At 46.3% G+C, this 21,217-nt stretch overlaps 1 protein-coding gene across 3 annotated transcripts in view; it reads left to right on the top strand.

Annotated features, from left to right (window-relative positions):
• The window catches only part of LOC135244567 (1-phosphatidylinositol 4,5-bisphosphate phosphodiesterase epsilon-1-like), a 45,380-nt gene that overhangs the window by 20,227 nt on the left and 3,936 nt on the right, over positions 1-21,217 (top strand). The window contains exons 4-29 of one of the 3 annotated variants that reach the window (XM_064316978.1): positions 595-923; positions 3,567-3,712; positions 4,320-4,566; positions 5,249-5,457; positions 6,954-7,635; positions 7,975-8,139; positions 8,479-8,596; positions 8,922-9,102; positions 9,802-9,912; positions 10,464-10,600; positions 10,949-11,187; positions 11,920-11,981; positions 12,236-12,401; positions 12,736-12,843; positions 13,182-13,298; positions 13,474-13,632; positions 14,120-14,228; positions 15,030-15,071; positions 16,774-16,889; positions 17,172-17,289; positions 17,785-17,898; positions 18,011-18,295; positions 18,720-18,883; positions 19,523-19,787; positions 20,244-20,362; positions 20,757-20,885. In XM_064316978.1, the coding sequence (XP_064173048.1) occupies positions 595-923; positions 3,567-3,712; positions 4,320-4,566; positions 5,249-5,457; positions 6,954-7,635; positions 7,975-8,139; positions 8,479-8,596; positions 8,922-9,102; positions 9,802-9,912; positions 10,464-10,600; positions 10,949-11,187; positions 11,920-11,981; positions 12,236-12,401; positions 12,736-12,843; positions 13,182-13,298; positions 13,474-13,632; positions 14,120-14,228; positions 15,030-15,071; positions 16,774-16,889; positions 17,172-17,289; positions 17,785-17,898; positions 18,011-18,295; positions 18,720-18,883; positions 19,523-19,787; positions 20,244-20,362; positions 20,757-20,885 (4,637 nt within the window). The remainder of the gene's footprint in view (positions 1-594; positions 924-3,566; positions 3,713-4,319; positions 4,567-5,248; positions 5,458-6,953; positions 7,636-7,974; positions 8,140-8,478; positions 8,597-8,921; positions 9,103-9,801; positions 9,913-10,463; positions 10,601-10,948; positions 11,188-11,919; positions 11,982-12,235; positions 12,402-12,735; positions 12,844-13,181; positions 13,299-13,473; positions 13,633-14,119; positions 14,229-15,029; positions 15,072-16,773; positions 16,890-17,171; positions 17,290-17,784; positions 17,899-18,010; positions 18,296-18,719; positions 18,884-19,522; positions 19,788-20,243; positions 20,363-20,756; positions 20,886-21,217) is intronic. The other 2 variants (XM_064316980.1, XM_064316979.1) reach the window with 2 other exon arrangements.

The following is a 21,217-nucleotide window of genomic DNA, read 5'->3' on the forward strand; positions in this document are numbered from 1 at the left end:
GCATTTGGCTTTTGAAACATCGATTTATTACTCTTCTGTTCCTAAAGGCCTTTCTCATTTCTCTTTAGGTTGCACCAGTGCTGTGTGAATCCATGCACAGAAAAACAGCATTCTCATTGGCTCAATCCAATGAGAATTAAATTCTGATGAAATCTTTTGCTTAAAAGATTGCTATGTGTAATCAGGAATAATTATGCACAGGCTCTATAAAGTATGTATGTTATTTCTGAACTTTTCTTTGCTCCCCACACTGCCATAACAGTCCAGCTGGCTCTGGGATAATACTATACTATTGATACATGTAGTCAATATCCGTACAGATGGAACTCGGATAATACATTGACATATTGACAATCCTGGATCCCCCTGAAAGAATATTTCTCCGGGCCCCACTTTTTAATGAAACAAAAACTTTTTTTTTTTTTTCTTTTTTTTATTTATTAGCTGTGGACCCACTAGCTCTGGCTCTCAACGCACCTGGCAGAAGTGGTTTCGATACTCGAGAGAACAGCTTTTGCAAATGTTCGTCTCTCTGTGTCAGAGGCAGGGGTTTTCACGGCTAACGGGGGCTCGGCCCGTCTCTCCCCTCCCCAGAACGGCAGCCGCGTACCGCCATGGCGGGTCCGGGCGCGCCGGCGGCCGGCGGGACGAGCGTGGGCGAGGAGCTGGCGGCGCTGCGGCACCTGGTGCAGTTTCCCGAGGAGATCGCCTGCATCCTGACGGAGCAGGAGCAGCAGCTGTACCGCCGGGTCCTCCCGCTGGACTACCTCCGCTTCCTCACCCTGGATCTGGACGTGCCCGAGGCCCCCGGGCACCGCCCCCGCCTGCAGGCCTCGCTGTCCGCCGCGGCCGCGTCCGAGTCCGCGCGCGGCGACCGCCGCCGCGGCAACCCCGTGGGGGACCTGGTCACGCGTTTCAACGAGGTGAGACCCGTTTCTGACCGCTCGAACGCCTCCTCCGCTAACGCGCAGTGTTTCAAGGACTTTGCGGAACATTCCGGATAGGTTGTCTTTCGGTTGTGAAATAACATTTAAGATGACTGAAAATTCCAGTGTTCCTCAAACTGACCTAGAGCATATTTACTTTTCTAAACAAAGTTTTGTCAAAGTTATGGAAGAGCATTCCAGGCATTTCGCATTGCAAGCTTCCTGGTGACATCCCTTGATGGTTATCATCTAGTCTAGAATTTGACCAAAGGATGTGTCGTATGTATTTGACACTTCCTGTAACAGTCACTTTTATGAAATGTTCCTGTAAGTGCATGTGGTTATTGAATGCCTCTGTACGAGCAGCTATTCAAATTCAAAAACTGGACAATGTTCTAAAGCTGTTCATGAATTGTTCCTTTTAACTGAAAGATAACACAAGAAAAGCATTCAACCTGTTAACGTTTTTTTCTTTAAAATGCCTTTATTTATTATTTCTGAGTCTATTATGATGTCTGTGGGTGCATCCATTTTGTGAAAGTGATAAGGAACTCACCTTGTGCCCAAAAGCACCTCCTAACCGTGTCACTAATTGTGATATATCATGATTCTCATTCCATATCACCTTACTGAGTAGTGATGAAACGATTGTCTGTGTCTGATATTTTACTTTAAAATGTTAGTTGGATGTAATTCCACATCTCATAACCGAGTTTGTGAAACTTAATTCTGAGCTTCAATTAAAGTCCTGCTACATTTGTAAAATGTAACATCCACCCGGTATGGTTTCTCCCGAGTAAGAACATAAGAATTTAGAACATCCTTAAGCAGTTCTCCTTTAAATGCGTAATGTATGCTCTGTTCAGTTTTATGTGAATGCAGTTCCTATGCTGTGGAATTGTTCTGGCATAGCGTCACTGAAGGTAATAATGTTGGTTTGATAATGCTTGCGTGTGTGCTCTGTTAATGTCCGCCGGCCTTCAGGCTTGTGTTCCTGCGCAATATTTTTGGCTCCTACTAGGCAACGTGGTTTTTATTGGCCTCGCGAAAGTCGCGTAACTCTTCTGGCGACCATTCCGCAGATAGGATCGCATAAATGCATTATGTCAAACCGCGCAGATTAAGTCTGTTTGTTTTGGAAAACCTTTCGCCCCCCTTTTCCCTCGTTTCTTTCCTAATTTGGAATCCGCGGTCGTATTTCCAGGCACGTACCGTCCCATCACTCCGGCATTCTTCGTTAATTCGGAGGAGTTCAGACGAGCTCGCGCTCTTCTTCGGGGGGGCGGCCCGCTGGTCGCTGTTTCTTATCTTTCGGCCGTCCGTCAGCTCAGCCTCGCTGCCATTGGACGCTGAAACTTTTGGGAACGTTAATAGTTATCCCGCACCTTTTCATGAAGCTTTTATTGCTTCGTTACTCTTATCTGTTCCCCACGCTCTCAAAACAGATGTTTAAAAACAGCACTCAATGTGTCATTTTGACACACCTTCGTGTCTAGATAGAGACAACACATTTTGTTGTACTTTCAACATGTAAATTGTATATTAGTCACACAAAAGTAGTCATTTTGACATGAAATGTGTTGAGAGGAACACAAATGTTGATAGTGAAACATGCTATTTGAGAGTACACCGATCTGAAAGACACTCCAGGGGACCGGACTTTGCCCCAGGATGCAAAAGGCTGCCTTCATGCACTCATCCTCCAGTCTGTCTGTGTGCTCAGTGTGGCATCTTACTAAGACTGCTACTGGAGTGCAAGAAGGAAACGCACTTTAATGAACAGGGCTTTAAGGTTAATGGAGCGGATATAACTCACTACGAGGATGCTATAGTAGTCCTGCAGTCACTATAGATGCTATAGTGACTGCAGGACTGTGGTAGTTGGTGATTGGTGGTTGGGATCTGAAAGGTCATCGGCTGGTCCTTGCGTCATTCACGTTTCTTAATATCTGTCTGTCTAAAGCACATTGTGTATTTTGTGGTGATGACATATGGAGGTGCTTTTGGGTAGAACTGAGACGCTCCCTATGTGGGCAGATAATAGCCATTCAGAGTTTTCAGGGGAAATGTTGCAAAATGAAAGTATATTTGGACTAAACGTGTTTGCATAGTGCTCCGACATACTTATAGTAATGGACGTGCAAAATAAATGCACTTTTACGTCAGATTTCCCTTTACATTAATGTCATGTTGAATTTGTTTGATGCTCGTGGGAATGTTTTCCCAAAGTGACTTATGCAATCAGGCTCAATGTTACTCTGCAGTATGCTTTGGAAGGGAAGTCATGTCATGGAAACAGGGAAAGTAATTGGAGTGAAATTTTTTCTAATCTTACTGACGCAACGCTGACCAAAGCTTTGCTCACTCTAATCTACAGCTCTGATTTCTGTTTATAGCGTAATTAAGGCCTGGATGGTATAAAATCATATTAACAGAAAAATACTGAATAATCTTGTCAAGGGATTCATGAATAGTTTTTCTGTGATGAATAGAAACACAGCAGCAGAACTTTGACTATTTTATTTTGACGTCTTGGTTGACCTTTCAACCAAGCCATCATACCAATCTTGGGTAATTGGTATGATGGTAGCCAGTGTAGGCAATAACACTGTTAGTCCTGGTTCTGTGCTCTCTTTGCAGGTGAGCTCCTGGGTTACCTGGCTAATCCTGACTGCAGGCTCAATGGAGGAGAAGAGGGAAGTCTTCTCCCACCTGGTCCATGCTGCGAAGTGCTGCTGGAACATGGCCAACTACAACGCTGTGATGGAGCTGTTAGCAGGACTCAGGTAGGGAACCTCAGGTGACCTCAGGTAGGGAACAGGGTGCATGTGATGACCTCGGGTAGGGAACAGGGTGCATGATGATCTCAGGTTGGGAACAAGGTGACACATGCAAGAGAGATAAAACGGGTAAATCAGGGTACACATCCTCACTTGCAAACATTTAGAGGTTAGCTAACTACTGTGGAAAATCTTGCTAATTTAGCACTAATTGTAATGCACAAAACAAAATCATGAAAATAGATTTGTTTTCTTAATTATTTCCCATGTCATTATATAGGTCCATCAAAATGTAATGCAGTAAATCAGGCCTGGTATATTAAACCTTTCCCAACCAGTTGACAGGAAGGCAAATTTGCCTCCATTCAAAATTATTTTTACATCAAGGAAGGGATGTAATGAATACTGCTCTTTGAAATCCTTGTCAAATTGAATACTAATACAAGAATACTAGCAAGAGCAGCAGAGGTAGAGATGGGGAGGATGCCGTCCGGGTCTGGTTCCTTGTTTGGAAAAGCGCTGTATTGAGTAGGGAGATGGGACAGTAGTTTGGTTGATTGTGTTGGCAGCAGAGCGTAATCACTGTGGGGGTGTGGCGCTTGCCCTGCCCCAGGTCCCGCAAGGTGCTGAAGATGTGGCAGTTCATGGACCAGTCGGACATCGAGGCCATGCGCGGCCTGAAGGACGCCATGGCGCAGCACGAGCACACGTCCGAGTACAAGCGGGCGCTGACCCGCGCCCTCCACATCCCCGGCTGCAGGGTGGTGCCCTTCTGCGGCGTCCTCCTCAAGGAGCTCAGCGACGCCCTGGACGGAGCCGCCTGCCTCATCGGCCTGCACCCCCGTGCGGACTCCATCGAGGTACTGGGGGGCGTGAGGCCGTCCGTCTCTGGGGTTCTTCTGCACTAGAACCACGGAATTACACACTCGCCATCTCAGCCTTACCAGTGTCTACCTATTTATTGTCACTGATGAGCATTAAACCAAAACAAGCCATACTTTCCATTGATAAAATACCTGGAATATTCAAAAATGGACAAATTGGGCAAGCAAGCACATTGCTAAAGAATACAACGGAATTGAGGAAAATAAGCACCTTTTTAATGTAACGAGAGTAGTGTATTTCAGAATAGGCTGCAATAATGTTATGAATCCATTAAAAATTAACTTCCATTCCAATTCCGGATGAAATCTATTCCATATATTTGCTTCTCATTCTAATGTATTCTCTTAATGTGTTCCATGGTCTGTGTTGGTAACAATCGCTCATACTATACCGATGACTGGAGGATGCTTTCTGGCCGTTTCTTCTTGTTCGCTGTTCGTATTAGCCTGGGAGTAGTCAGAAAGTATCTACAAATCGCTGTTCCATTAGTAAGCAATCTATTCTGTGATTGGTGGAGCTCCTCTCTGGTTTCTACAGTTGAGCTGTGTCATAGCCGAGTTGTCGCCATTTTCATTGTCCTCGCCACAAGACAGGAGTCGTCGCCTGCAAGGCTCCTGCGGAGACCCGTGGGTTAACTGAAGCTGGTTTCCTCCTCAGTTTTTGACAGACTACAGAGGCCAGGATGGCTTCGTGCAGAGGGCAGGGCGTGGAGGTCTGAGGAGTGCGGAGAAGGAGGCCACGGTCAGCAACATCCTGCAGATCATACGCAGCTGCAACCGCAGCCTGGAGAGCGAGGAGGCCGAGGACGGCATCGGCGAAGGGTCCGCTGTTCACAGGAACTCCTTCAAAGAAAAATACAGGAACCAGTAAGTCCATTTTGGAGCTACCAAAGATTCTATACAGCAGGGCTGCCCAACCCTTTTCTTGAAGATGTATCGTCCCTTAGGTTTTCACTCCAACCCTTGAACAGCTAGATATCTCGTTGAGCTGCTGATTGGTAGAATCAGGTGAGTCAAATTTGCGTTTCAACCTTAAATTAGAGGTTGGTAGATCTCCAGGAACAGGGTTGAGAACCACTGCTATACACCTAGCAAATACTCAGCTAAGTCTTCATAATTGGGGACTCCTGCCAAAAATCATTATTTAAAATGTTGACCCTCACCTTATATAAGTTCTAATTTGTGTGGCCCACGTAGTACATAATAGGTCCCGACAAACAAAATGTAGAGCCCTGCCTGAAAATGATGTACAAAGGTACATACACTCAGGTACAAAGTTTCCGCTTCCAGCCATGGTAGAGAATGGATTATTCCTAAAATATTTGCAGTCACTATACTGTAGTTCAGAGGAAAACACAAGACTCCAATCATTCAGTTCTGTCTTAAATATTGTTATCATGATACTGACGGGGCTGACAGATCAGTAAAAGTTTATAATTCCATATTTCTCATTAAATTTCATATGGGGGGGGGGGCAGGTCTCTGAACACATCTGTCTTTTGTGTACTTAAAAGGCAAAGTTGTACTGAATTAACTTTCCATATGGTGCACAGTCTCTTCTAATGCGCTGAACTTATGCACAGCTGTGAGAATTGGGCTACATTTCTAACGACATGAGTGAGCTGGAAGAGCCAAATTGGATATTTTGACTTTAGCCATTTCCGACATTTTGCTTCAGTGCTTGATAGTGACCAGTTATGCCGCACTCGTTTTTCTTAAGAGGGGAAAAGCAGTTTGTTCAGTGCTTTGAAAACAAACATGCTGGGGAAAAGCGTGTTGACTCAGAGTAGACAAATATTTTCATGAAGCTGCTGCTTGGGTCTTGGGCAATATGCTTATGTTTGCATGTCAGGGATCTCAAGTGATGGCTAGTTGCTGTTTTTGTGCGTTTCGCTGCTTAAGTATTTAATTTAAGTCAATGATTGGCTTAAGGCCACACACCTAAATTGGTTGTTGCTGGCTGCATGTTTGTGATGGAAAATAGTGGCTAAAGTCACAGAGTAGTCACCACAAAAGTAGTTAAATCACTAAAAACTTGGGGGCGGAACAATTTATTAAATTCATTTCAAATGTTTGAAATAACTGCAGAAACAGTAACAAGTGCTTGAATGTGTACGCTGCTTCTGGTTTACCTGGCCAACCAGTAACTGTCATTCGTATCTCTGTGCTTCTTCAAAAATAATTGCCACAGTTTTTAGGAATTTTTTTTTTTTTTGTTCTTACATAGAATTTGTGTGAGAAATCTCTTAACACCTGTTTGAATTCATCGGTGAAAGGTGAGACAAAAGAACAGTGGAGTCGGACAGTCCATGGGGCCAGTATGTTCTTGCCTCACAGGGACGACTTTCCTTTCTGGTGTCCAGATTGTCTGTGGGGGACCTGTGGGATCCGGAGGGGGACCAGCCGGAGCTGTCCGGGGAGGCGGAGCTCCAGGGGCTGGAGGAGTGGCAGAAGGCCTTTGCGCACGGGACGGAGCTGATCCCCTGGTACGTGCTCTCCATCCGAGCCCACGTCCACCAGTTCCTCCTGCAGGGGGCGACGGTCATCCACTACGACCAGGACTCCCGCCTGACGGCCCGCTGCCTCCTCCGCCTGCAGCCGGACAACTGCTCCCTCTCCTGGGCCCGGCTCCCCAGCGGCTGCCCCTCCGCCGGCAGGGCCAAGAACGGGGCCCCGGGCGGCAGCCCCGAGTTCACGTACTGCCGGCCGCAGTCGTTCGGGCAGGCCGTGCTGAACGGCCTGACGGACGGGTTTCTGGACCTCTCCGTGGCCAAGGCGGTGTTCCTGGGCCACCCCGGCGCGGACGTGGGCGCGGCGTGCCAGCAGAACAAGCTCGGCGCCCTGGGCCGGGAGGAGAGCGCCGTCACGCTGCTCTACGGCCTGCACACCACCGACAACAAGCTCCTGCACTTCGTGGCGCCCCGCCTCACCGCCCGCATGCTGCACGACGGCCTGGCCGACCTGGTCTCCGCCGTCCGGAGAATGAAGAGGTTCCCCGACCAGAGGCTCCAGTGGCTGAGGAGACAGTACGTCAGCCTCTATCAGGTAAACCCGGAATTACGGCGTCCGCACGGCCGCATCATCATCATCATCTGCATTCGCGTGCAATAATTTAGATCAACTCATTAATTTACTGACTCCTGTAGATTTGTTGCATTTGCATGTAGTAATTCAGAATGAGTGTTTTCACATATGTAATTAAGATGAACCGAATTCATATTTGGCGAGTCAGCATGTCTGCTTTCACTTATGTTTGTTAGCGTTTAGCGTGCTCGTTCCCATCAGATTTATATTCCACTCTGTTCTTTGGATTTCACGCATTATGTTGCTATGGCGCCAGCGTGTGTTCCTGCAGGGCCAGTTCTAATCCACGGCCCTGTGCAGTGTCATGGTTCTGTGCGGTGTTGCTTGCAGGAGGATGGCCGGTACGAGGGGCCGACCCTGGCCCAGGCCATTGAGCTGTTTGGCGGAAGGCGCTGGAACACGGGGAGCGCGAACGCTCAGAAGAGCGGCGCACTGGCCGCTAACAGGAAGAAGAAGATGATAAGGGTGAGGAGAGGCGCTTCCTCCTGTACTTCTAGTAAGGTTTCTCTTTCTGTACTGATGGCAAGAAGAGGTTTGGATGGTATGGATGAGGAGCAGTTTCTGTTCATTTCCTTCCTGTAAGGGTGAGGAGCAGTTTCTGTTCATTTCCTCCCTGTAAGGGTGAGGAGCAGTTTCTGTTCATTTCCTCCCTGTAAGGGTGAGGAGCAGGTTCTGTTCCTGAAATGACAGTAAGGGTGAGGAGCAGGTTCTGTTCCTGTCCTGCTGGGAGCAACTTGTTTGCGTTCGTCCCGTGTTGACATGGTAACGCCCGTGAAACTCGGGCTGTTCTTGTGGCTCGTGCAGGCCGACAGCGGGGACGCCACCGACGATGAGGCGGGCTCGCGGAAGACGAAGAGCAGCCGGGAAGCGGCGGGAAGGCGTGGCTCCGACCCCTCGGACAGCCTGGATCAGGACCAGCTCGGTAGGTCAGCGCTCCTCTCTCACACATCCTGCGGACTCTCGCAGAATGCCAAAAGTTCTAGTAAATATTTTACTTTCCGTAATAGGAATGACTAGCACTTGCGATTTCCCGGCCATTCCCAGTGTTGTCCAGAAATGTTGTTTCCCCAGTGAGTGTTTGGCTGTCTTGGCCAGACGGCTAGTAACCTGCCTTGTGTATTTTAATGATACGAATTAAACATCTTTAAATATCTTCAATATTAATTGCATTTATAAAAATACAGTAATAAAATATAAACACAAAAACTACAAGATGATGAGTTGCGCTCTCTGATCTTTCTCTGTAGATGATAGCAGTTCCTCTGGACCGTTTTCCCCGTCCTCCAGTAAAGCCTCGCCCTCCAGCGTCCCCTTCTCTCCTCCCACCTCCTCTGTCCCCACCCAGGCGCACTCCTCTCCCCTTTCACCTCCTCCTGCACCGCTGCACTCCTCTCCCATCCTCCCTTCTGCTACCAAGGGCCAGGCGGGGTGAGTCATCGCACCCGAGTCTGCGGTTGTGCAACTGTGAGGGGGAAAAAAACCTTGTTGCATTAGTGCACAGCTCATGTCTTCATCGTGCAAAATTCAACAGCCGGTGAAATGTATGTTTCCAAAAGCATTCAAAAAAATTGCCATACAGTTTAGCACTCGTTCGTGCTTCCAGTTGTTCGAAGATGTGTAATCCCTTGTATGTGAGAACTGGAAAACCAACTGTTTAATGCATGCTGGCAAATTCAAGAAATGCAGAGTAACGAGCACATCATCATTATCAAGTGTATTTTGATTGCTGATGATATAAATTAAATGTGCAATAGACTGTGCACATTAAAATATAAGCTGTGGTTATTGCAGTTGACAGGTACTGTCATTAGCTGTTCAAACCCATATGGACTGTTTGTAGCAAAAGAACTTGAGCCCCATAAAGGAGGGAACTGTACCACTGGAAATAATGGATGAATGTATTGTACATTTTATCTGCATGTTTTGGCTGTATAGTATCTTAGCAACAGTAACACCAGTTTGTTGTGTTAGCTGCTATTTATATCTTACGGATAGCGATATCAATGTATTGCATTAACTCTTGTCTGTATCTTGGTGGCAGTGATATCAACATGTCTTGGCTGTGTTATGGCAACAGTGTTATCATGCTGTTGTGTTGTACCGTTATCCCCCCGTGTCCTGGAGCAGCCGGGCCTGCTTTAGCCGAGGAAAGGGCTGCCTCAAGAGCTTTCAGAACCTCATGGTCTCCGACACCCCCATGACCTTTACCGAATTTGTGGAGCTTTTCAAATCCTTCAGGTAATTTTCTGGATTTAAAAAAAAAAAAAAAAAAATTTAAAAAAACTGTAGGATATACCTTTTATCAATACATCCAAAACAAGTGATGCGAGTCTAGGGCAGAATTAACAGTGTAGGTAAACCATGTGGGATCAACATTTAGACCCATGCTGCCAGTGCTGTTAAAACACTGCACATTGTCATACTCCTTTAGCTTGTGGCTTCCAGCGTAATTCTTCTGATGTGTAGCAGTGTCTCTCTGCACTCTCATTTTCAGCCTCAATATAGTATTAACCCTTTAAGGTGTAAGATCACAAATATATGATTAGAATGTTCTTCAATGCACACTAATGCTGATGTCACAGTCACTTCTGGTAATTGAAAGCAATGGCATTCCAGAACGCTGACTTAGGATTTTGAAAAAAACATTCCAAAAAACCTTCTCTTTAAAGGGTTAACAGTGGCACGGCTGTAGCTCCTTCCCAACCCTCATTCTACTCTGCAAATGTACATGGCTTCAATGTGAAGCGTAGCCTTCTCCTCAGTTAAATGCTCTCTGTTGAATCCTGTAGCGTACGAAGTCGGAAGGACCTGAAGGAGCTGTTTGATGGCTTTGCTGTCCCCTACTGTCCGTCTGCCCAGGACCCCGCCCCTCTCTACACCAAGCTCAGGATCGATGACCGAGTGATGGGCCTGCAGCCTGATCTGGGTGTGGCCCTGTCCCTCTCTAGCCCTTTCTTTCAGTGTGTCATTTGGAGATATTAAATCTCGCTAAGTCACCAGTACAGTACTCAAACATTGCACTGCAGGGATGGATTTCCCCAGGAGAGAAACTAATATTGCTAACTGTGCAAGTGCTGGATCACTTTCCAGGTATTGGGTTAGTTTGCAGGTGTTTGATCAGTGGACTCTTGTTGGGTCATTGGGCTGGTGCTGGGTAAGTTTGCCGGTGTTTGATCAGTTGACAGTTTTTGGGTACTTGGGCAGGTGCTGTGTCATTTTTCAGGAAGCCAGTAGCCAGTATTTCTTATGTATTCATTTTTTTTTTTCTCACCAGACCTCCTGATGCGTAATGGCTCAGACCTGGGCCTCTCCATCCGGACCCAGCAGCTGATTTCGGACAACCAGAAGCAGATCTCCGACGCCATCGCGGCCGCCAGCATCGTGACCAACGGCACCGGCGTGGAGAGCTCCTCTCTGGGGCTGCTGGGCATGGCCATCCCCCAGCTCAACGACTTCCTGGTCAACTGCCAGGGGGAGCACCACACCTACGACGAGATCCTGAGCATCATCCAGGTGCGGGAGCTTCAACGCCCTTCACTGGAAACGATGATTCCGTTACCGTTTAATTCTGATTTGAATTCAATTCCAGTTACAATTCAGTTTGAGTTCAGTTCACTTCAATTGGATTCTGAGCACGAACATGCATAAATAACGCTGAAAGTATTGCAACACAAGCATGATATTAAGCTGCCTTGGCCATCACGAAAAGTCAGATCACCTATTGCAATACCTAAGGGTTATTAGGTAGAACAACTATATAAATAAATACAATGAATGCATAAACGTCATACATGTGCATTATTAGTGAAACTAGGATAACAGTGGGGTACAGAGCATGAATGCAAATAAATAAAATCAAGTTGTTTATCATTTTTGACCGTGTCTTGGCCGTATGTTACTGCTCATTCTGTTATACCCCCATTCTTATGTCAGTAATGCAGTAGCCTTATGAAGTATTCTAGTAGAATATGTAGAGCAGTGGTTCCAAACCCAGTTCCAGGAGATCTACCATCCTGTAGGTTTTCACTCCAACCCAAAGAAAACACATTCATTCAACAGCTAGAGATCTCGTTGAGCTGCTAATTAGTAGAATCAGGTGTACAAATTAGGATTGAAATGAAAACCTACCGGACGGTAAATATCCAGGAACAGGGTTGGGAACCGCTGATGTAGAGCATAGTAATGGGAATGTTTGTATGCTGCATTTTATAACAATGAGCTACATTTAATTTTTTTTTTACTCAGAAATTTGAGCCATGTGCCAGTATGCGACAGATGGGTTGGATGTCATTTGAGGGGTTTGCCAGGTGAGTGTGTGATGTTCCATTTTCCTGTCACTTATGAATAAAATGAATGCCAACAAACATAACTAATGCATGCAAGACACACTAATATTATATACATTCATTATTACATATTACATTCATTTAACCACTGATACATTGATTGCTCTTTAGTGAATGAACCCCCTAAAACAATTTGGTGGACAGTGTTCCACATCATTTTCATCTGAGAATCTGAACTGGCTTGATCTGAACCACGCCCGCTTCCTTTTCTACAGGTTTATGATGGACAAGGATAACTTTGCTTCAAAAATGGAGGAATCCCAGGTGAACCTGGAGGACCTGCAGTACCCTTTATCTTACTACTACATTCAGTCTTCCCACAACACCTACCTCACAGCCCACCAGCTCAAAGGGGAGTCCTCCGTGGAGCTCTACAGTCAGGTGAGACTGGCTTTTTGATCAAAATATTCAGCATAGATACCCTCCACAAGCAGGTGCTTCTCAGCCAGAATTTTTAACATGGATGCTGTCTGCACAAGGAGAATGCAGCGGCTAGAACTTTGTTAGTGTGCATTCTAGAGACTTGTTTAGGAGTTAGTTTTATGGAATAAATTTGGGATTGGAGAGTTGGAGTTGATTTATTGGCATTCATAGTTGCTCTGCTTTTTTTTTGGTTTGAGTTCAGATGTTAGTAGACGTCGATACAGTAGGTCTGTGTTCAGATGTTAGTAGGCATTGATACAGTAGGTCTGTGCTGTTTGTCTCCCTGAGACAGGTGCTGCTCCAGGGCTGTAGAAGTGTGGAGCTGGACTCCTGGGATGGTGACGATGGGATGCCCATCATTTACCATGGCCACACCCTTACCACCAGGATCCCCTTCAAGGTTAACAAAAACATGTATCCAAGTTTTATGTTATCTGCAAATTTACCAAAATTTTATAGAGACCATTGGGATGAGTAAGGAGGTCCTAGCAATGATTCCTGTGGGAGCCCCATTTTCACTGAAACTTGCTCAGATGTGATTCTTCCTATAGTAACTCAGTTACTGCCGTTTATTTTGAACACACTCCGAATCAACTCTTGCCATTTTGTTACTGTCTGTGCTGATGAAGGAGCCTGTATGTTCACTGTTGCACACTGAGGCTTCTGTACTGTACTGCACTGTTAATCTCACATAACATGGGACCTAAAACCTAAAATGTTATCTGCGCTTTCTCTCAGGATGTGGTGGAGGCTGTGAACCGTTCTGCTTTTGTCACGTCCCAAATGCCTGTCATCCTTTCCATCGAAAACCACTGTTCGTTGCCTCAGCAACGCAAGATGGCAGAAATCTTCAGGGTGACTCATTCTAGCTCAAGATCCTTTTGCAAGGATTATTTTCCCCAAAGTAAAAGAAGTTGCCTTTTAATAATCCAGTTGTGTTTATCTGCAATGTGTTTCCCTCTAAGAGCTTTTTGCAGTGATGTCCCAATTTTACACGGTGGCTATTTTTTTTTTTCCTTTCATATTGGAGGCGGTTTTTGGGGAAAAGCTGGTGACCAAGTTCCTGTTTGAGAGCGATTTCTCGGACGAGCCGCTGCTTCCGTCCCCGCTGCAGCTGAAGGGGAAGATCCTGCTGAAGAATAAGAAGCTGAAAGCACACCAGGCTCCCGTGGACATCCTCAAACAGAAGGCCAGGATCTTTGGCAGAATGCGTTTCATTCACCATAACGTCAGCCCTTAGTGTGAAGAAAGGAGCCCAGTAAAATAGGCTGACCAAGTTACTTTTAAACATTGCCAATCCATGCTCCAGCTGGGGAGATTTTACAGTCATACTGTAGCCAGGGAGATTCTACAGTCATATTGTATCCGGGGGATTTTACAGTCATACTGTAGCCAGGGAGATTCTACAGTCATATTGTATCCGGGGGATTTTACAGTCATACTGTAGCCAGGGAGATTCTCCAGTCATCTTGTAGTTTGGGAGATTCTCCGGTCATACTGTAGCTCGGGAGAATTCACAGTTAAAGGTGTGGAGAATGCACACTCATGCCGTAGCTGGATAGAATGTACAGTCATGCCGTAGCTGGAGAGGCTCTCCAGCCGTAGCAGGAGGCTGTGGACAGTTTGAGCGTCAGGCCACCGGCCCCACTCACCGCATCTGTTTCCATCCCTCACAGGCTCACCAGCTAGCCCACATGCACGCTCAGGCTAGCAACGGTCAGCAGCACGAGGAAGAGGAGGAGGAGGAAGATGAGTACGATTACGACTACGAATCGCTGTCTGACGGTGAGTACCTTTGATGCCCTCTCGTGACTGAGCAGTGAGCTCTGAGGTAAAGGTGCACTGATGTAAAAGGTGGAAATTCAAGTTTCTCCATCAGATAACAGCATTGCAATCCTGCACAAATTTTGATAGCTGTGTTGTTGCAAAAGAATGTTTGAAATCGGTTGTTAGGTTACTGGGGCAACATCATCTGGTTTTGGTAAGCACCCATGGACGTTCCTGTCTAAGTATTTGGGGAATTATCTGTTTTCTTTGGATTTGTCTGATGGCTCCACTCGATTTGAACATATCATGTCTTCTCTCACTCCATTTTTAAGTCACAGCCTCTACAAAAGAGTTTCAGCCACTAAGGTCAATGAAGATTTGCTGCAGAAGCAATGATTGATATATATGTCATGTTACATGATATGTCTGTTAAAAGTGCATTAGAAGGACTTTTTCCGGTTTTTGACCGGAAAGCCAAGAGACCACAGCATGTGTTTAAAAAGAGGTTGCGGCATGCTAACAAACTATGAAATACACTTTGGCACTACATATATACTAAAGATTCAGTTCATCCAAAGGTAATGTTAGATATGTTAATTACATAGATCAAAAGAATGGGTAGACTGTTGAGAGCTAGCGGACATTTTTTCAGGTATTTGTTTTTAGTTCATAGTCCAAACACTCTTCTTCCTCCCCTCCCCTCCTTTAATCAAAGAGAGTAGAAGTTGTGTGGAGACAAATTAGGTCCTGTGAAGTTACACAGTGTGTGTACGGTAGGTTCTCACACTCTTGCTCCTCTGTCTGACTGTTTCCCTGTAGCTGATGTCTTTACCGCCTATCCCGTTTCTTATGGCCTGGAAGGTAAACGTTTGCGCTATAGCGTTAGCCTGCTCCACTGCATGGCTGCAGTTCACAGCCCCAGCACCTGGTGTTTGTGTTTGCTGTCAAAGTGTCACTGCACATTGCATGGTCACGTGATTGGTTGGGATGGCTTTTTTTTTTTAATTTTTTTTTTTTAATAAAAAAACCTCGGCTGGATTACATCAACTTTGCCGTGGCCAGCTGGATACGTGTTTAAAGCCACATTAGCACGTTTTAGCACCACTCAACGCGACCAAGTCGGGGGAGTTAGCCGTCGCCCAGGCGTACGGCGGCTCGGTAATGCACTGTTTGCTGTAGCATGAACGCACACGGCGTGCCGTATCGCCAACGGTCCGCCCCCGTCATCTGTGTGCCGTTTTGTAAAATGTCTTGACCTCATCAGTGTTACAGGCTCATCAGGAAAAACAAAGACATCTGGGTTCTCAGGACCTGCACTCCATTTCCAAAAAGTAAAGTTAAATATTCCCCCTCTGCTCTCCTGGGAAAGGCCTTCCGCATTAAGCCCATTCCTATTAAGACGTCAGTACCCACACTGCAAAGCCATGCTTGAACAAATTCAAACCCCACCCCCAACCCCCTTTGAGATTCTTTATATACTGGTGATACTGACTTAATTTCCAGCAGTTAAAACAATAACTTTAAATAAAGAAATAATCTTCAAATTGTATTGTGTCAGTTAATGGACCTGCCGCTGAAGCTCAGACTCACATGAATGTCTCTGTTCATTTACCTAAAAACAGACACCGTATGTGAGCACAAATATGTGCTGAATCTGCTGTAATTTAGCATTTTTATCATTGATAATCTTTTTTAAAAATCTTTTATTGTGGTGTTTCCTATATCCTGTAAATTCAAGCTCACATAGTAGCAGCTATATACAGTATTGTAAAGATATATACTATTTATCAACTATGTATTTAGACTAAGTGATTTAATGCTGTATATTTGGTAATGTATGCAGTTTAAAATACATTAAAATATATTATTTTACCATTGTTATCAAAATGCCTGCATAGTGGAATTGTGATAGTTCCATCCCTCTCACTGATACCCTATGGCAGTGGTTCCTAACGCTGTTCCTAGATATCTACTGTCCCAAGGTGTGGGGTTTGAGGTGTAGGGCAGTGGGCGGGATGGCAGCCGTAATGAGCAGCACTAACACCCCAGATGTTTTTGTATTCCTGTGGTCGCCATTTTGCTTTTTGTCACAGTGGACGCGGTTGGTTCCAATGTACTTGTAATTGTAGTTCCCAGAATATGCATCCTGACGGTAATGACTTCAAAAGCTGTTTGTTTTTATTTCAATGTGGAATAGATCATTCTTCCTCATGCCCCAAAATGCTGAAATGTCCCCTACTGTCACTACTATGTTTGAACAAACAGGTAAATGAGGAACTTTTGTACTCAGTGGGTGTGATTTACTGAGATATTCAGCATGTGTAAAATCTTAGCACACATGTATACATGACCAATCATTGGTTTTGTTATTAGTTTTGTGTGTGCCAAAAGGTTTTGCATGTGCTAAAGGCCTTGATAAATTAGGCCCTTTGTGTCTGACAGCTGTTTCATATTTGAAATCAAACCCAGGAAATGTGAATGACATCCTTGCATTTTGCAGTGATTTGCAGTGAATGTTTGTGCAAGTGATCTCTCACTGCTTTGAGCCTCTGTGTTACCGTAGAAAATATACTGGACGATCGCTCTGAGGGGAAGGCGTCGGATGACAAACTTCACTTGGAACACTGTGATGAAGCTCCTAAGAGGATGAAGAAAGCTGAAAATGCATCTAAAGGAAAGGTGATTTCACCATCTTCATTGCATTTATTGGGAAAAACAACATTAAATTACTGCCACTTGGCAGATGCTCTTATTCAGAGTGACTTACAATGAGAAGACAAGTGCCTAAATCGGTGGGAGGTAAATACTCAAAGAACACAAACGTGAAAACCCAGGATCAACTGTAAACCTATTGAGGAAAATAAACACGATCTTTACGTGATAATGCTGTGCTCCATAAAATGACCTTCAGAGCACAAGCTGTGTGGTTCTTTCCTACTCTGATCTGTGTGTGCGATGCAGGTATTTGATATGGAACTGGGAGAAGAGTTCCAGCTTCTACGGAACAAGAAGGAGAACCGGCAGATCGCACAGGAGCTTTCCGATCTGGTTATTTACTGCCAGGCCGTCAAGTTTCCAGGTGCGAATGTGGCATTTCCTCATAGACGTCTTTTACTTTTTACCTTTCATTGTGTTTGCATGTACTGTGGAGGTGATGTGTTTGTGGTCATTGTATCTTATCACGTGCATTTTCTCATGTATTTTCATTGTACGTCTTGCAACAAAAAAAGGGCATTCGTGGCTCAAGACAAATTTCCCTTGTGAAATAACTTTTTTTTTTGAATGAATTTTGAATGTGTTGTGTCTGTTAGACGGTCAGTGCTGTACCCTGGAATGTGCTCACAGTCTGAAGCCTATTCGTTCTGTAAACATGGAGCCCCTTAGATGTGAGGTGCCCAGCTGAGGCCAGCTCAATTCCCAAGGAAAAGGCCAAGAACCAAAAACAAATCAAACCAAAAAAAAAAAAAAGAGTGAATGGAAAAATCTGAGCCCTACAGCCCTTGTCTTCGTAGCCTGCTCATGGCTTTCTCTGTGTGTGTGTGTGTGTGTGTCTGTCTGTCTGTGTCTGTAACAGGTTTCTCCACACTGGCTTCGTCAGGTGCGGGAAAAGACAAAAAGTGTCGGAAGTCCATCTTCAGCAAATCCAGCCCTGGGGAGAGCACGCCGCCGTCCCGTTCCCCGGGGAAAGGTAGGGTGAGCCCCGAAATTCATTTCACATGTGCAGGGAAATGTCAGTAAGCACTGGAAAATGAACTCAAGCAAAATGGTTTAATTTGACATGTGACATCACCATCGCACAGCAGAAGCGTGCGCAAGCTGGGAGGAGTTGGGCCCGTCCGCCCCGGGCTCCGCCCCCTCCCTGAGCGCGCTCATCAGGACGCCGCGGTGCTACCACCTGTCGTCGCTGAACGAGAACGTGGCGAAGCGGCTGTGCCGGCGCTACTCGCGGAAGCTGATCCAGCACACCGCCGGGCAGCTGATCCGCACCTACCCCGCCGCCACGCGCATCGACTCCACCAACCCCAGCCCGCTGCTCTTCTGGCTGCACGGCGTCCAGCTGGTGGCGCTCAACTTCCAGACCGACGGTGAGGATTCGGCGTCGAGCAAAAAGGCGATTTTTATAATGTGCACCGTTACGTGGTGGTGGTGATGGGGTGCAAAGTGCAGTATTGTGACAGTGGTGTTGGGGTGCAGTATTGTGGCATCGGTGTTGGTGTGCTGTGTGCAGTATTGTGGTGGTGGTGATGGGGTGCTGTGTGCAGTATTGTGGATGTGGTGCTGTGTGCAGTATTGTGCTGGTGGTGTTGGGATAGTGTGTGGTGTATTGTGGCATCGGTGTTGGTGTGCTGTGTGCAGTATTGTGGTGGTGGTGATGGGGTGCTGTGTGCAGTATTGTGCTGGTGGTGTTGGGATAGTGTGTGGTGTATTGTGGGACCGGTGTTGGTGTGCTGTGTGTAGTATTGTAGCGCTGGGCCGCCCCACATGTTAAATATGCCCGTCTTCCCTCAGACTTGTCCATGCAGCTGAACAGGACCATGTTTGAGGCCTGTGGGGGCTGTGGGTACATCCTGAAACCCCCGGTGCTCTGGGACAGGAACTGCCCCCTGTACAGCAACTTCAGCCCGCTGGAGCGCGAGAGAGAGGACATGAGCCCCGTGCACTTCTCCCTCACTGTGAGTGTTCTCTCTCACTCACTGCTGTGTGTTCCTTCTCTTTCTTTCTTTACTGTGATTGTGTTCCCTCTTCATTTATCTCTCTATCTGGCAATGAGTGCATGGTCTCTCTCGGTCTCTGTCTCTCTGCACGATGAATGCAGTCTCCCTCACAGCCCTCTTTGTGTTCTCTCTCCTGGGTAAAATTACACTCTTATCCAGCCATAAACATGCTAAGACTGTACATCTTTATTCACTAGCTGTCTGGACGTTGCAGTCTCTTGGGTGTTTCATTGTCTCTTAGCTGCCAGTTTAAGGTATGGGTCCAATAATGGTGGGAACTACAATCTGGGCACAAGGACGTTATAGCTGTCAGAGAAGTTATCACAGAATAATTTGTTCTTAGTTTGAGAGAGTTCATGAAGTGGTACGGAGTGTTCTTGCTGTGCGTTTGCTGTGCGTTTGCTGTGCGTTTGCTGTGCGTTTGCTGTGCGTTTGCTGTGCGTTTGCTGTGCGTTTGCTGTGCGTTTGCTGTGCGTTTGCTGTGCGTTTGCTGTGCGTTTGCTAACTGCTCCACTGGCTGGTTATGCTGCAAGCTGAGGACAGGAGAGACTCGGTGAGGTGAGATGGATGCTGATTCGTTGTCCTCTTCTGCTCCAGATCATTTCGGGTCAGAACATGTGTCCCGGCAGCAGCGGTGCCGGCAGCCCCTGCGTGGAGGTGGACGTTCTGGGGGCGCCGGCCGACTGCGTGCGCTACAGGACCAAGCCCGTCCACCGCAACGCCCTCAACCCCATGTGGGGCGAGCGGTTCCGCTTCCGCGTCCTCGTGGAGGAGCTGGCGTTCCTGCGCTTCGCCGTGGTGGAGAACAACAGCTCGCAGGTCACCGCCCAGAGGATCCTCCCCCTCAGCGCTCTCCGATCGGGTGAGCGCCAGGGCCCGAGCCAGTGCGAGCCCTGTCAAGGCATTCACTACTGCACAAATGCTAATACTGAGAGAGCTAGCCACCGCAGAACCTGCACAAATGCTAACCTTGTGAGAACTTGCCACTGCAGGGCACCAAGTCCCCCACAGTTTAAAAAACTTTTTTTTTTGTTTTGTTTTTAAATGGCATGTCTAGCTGAGTTAGAAGTGACATCCATATGGCTCTGTCATGGTCTGCTGTGATTGGCTGGGAATCCTGCCAAACATTTTTCAGAGAAAGCTATCTCTTTTTCCTTATTGATTTTTAGATTTCAGATAAATATAAATGTCCCTGTTAAATCTGTGATAATCAGGCCTTGGAATTTTTCAGCCACATAAAGAGGTGGAGAACACACACAGAAGTGACAGCTTTGTTAATGGTAGTTTTTTCCCCCCCATTGATGGTGATGTGTTTCAGGATACAGGCACGTACAGCTCAGGAACCTACAGAACGACACGCTGGAGATCTCCAGTCTGTTCATATACAGCCGGAGAATGGAGGACAGTGCCTCAGGAAACGCTCTGCCCGCTTCTATGGTGAGCACTCCAAAATCACTCCCAAATGCAGCGTAGCGTTGTGGTCCGGGTGCTGGGCCTGTAACTCAGGAGATGCAAGTTCAATTCCCATTCGCTGTACCCTTGAGAAAAGGTATTCAAACCAAATTTCATAATATTTATCTATATAAACTGTAATTAAGTGTGTGGGGCTTGTTTTTGCACATGGTATAAACACTACAAAATGGTGCAAGCAGCTTGTATTACTTGTGCTATACAAACATGCAAATACATATTTAACTTGTGTGTGTTATGTGTTAATCTTTCTGTGTCCTGGTGCAGAATGCGGATGAGTATTGGCATTTCCATTCCCAAATTGCGGTTTTAGTGTTGGTTGGGTAAGTGTTAATGTGTCTGTGTTCGCGGTTGCGTTCAGTTTTTCAGCACAGAAGAGCAGAGGGCTGCAGTCCAGTATAAGGTCACGGTTCACGGAGGACCAGGTCCGGAGCCCTTCACTGTGGTGTGCGTGAATGAGAGAACCACTGTCAGACAGCTGCTGGATATGGTAAGTACACAGCGCCACCTGGTGGCCAGGTCACAGAAGAAAGAGGACAGTGTTGTGGATTCTTTAACACGGGGCTGTCCCACCCTGTTCCTGGAGATTTACTGTCCTGTACTGTTGGTTTTCATTTCAGCCCTAATTTGGCACACCCGATTCTACGAATTTGCCGATACATCCCACTGCATACTTTTCCTCTGTGAACTGTAAAATGATAATTGAGCAAAGCTTTCTTTGAACATCAAACATTTTTCACACTTCAGTGACTCTTGAGTGGTGAGATCTGCTTTAGATTAATTTTGTTGGACACATGATGCACCAAAGGTGCAAAAATGACA

This window comes from Anguilla rostrata, chromosome 18 (genome assembly GCF_018555375.3).
Source record: "Anguilla rostrata isolate EN2019 chromosome 18, ASM1855537v3, whole genome shotgun sequence".
NCBI classification, from domain to species: domain Eukaryota; kingdom Metazoa; phylum Chordata; class Actinopteri; order Anguilliformes; family Anguillidae; genus Anguilla; species Anguilla rostrata.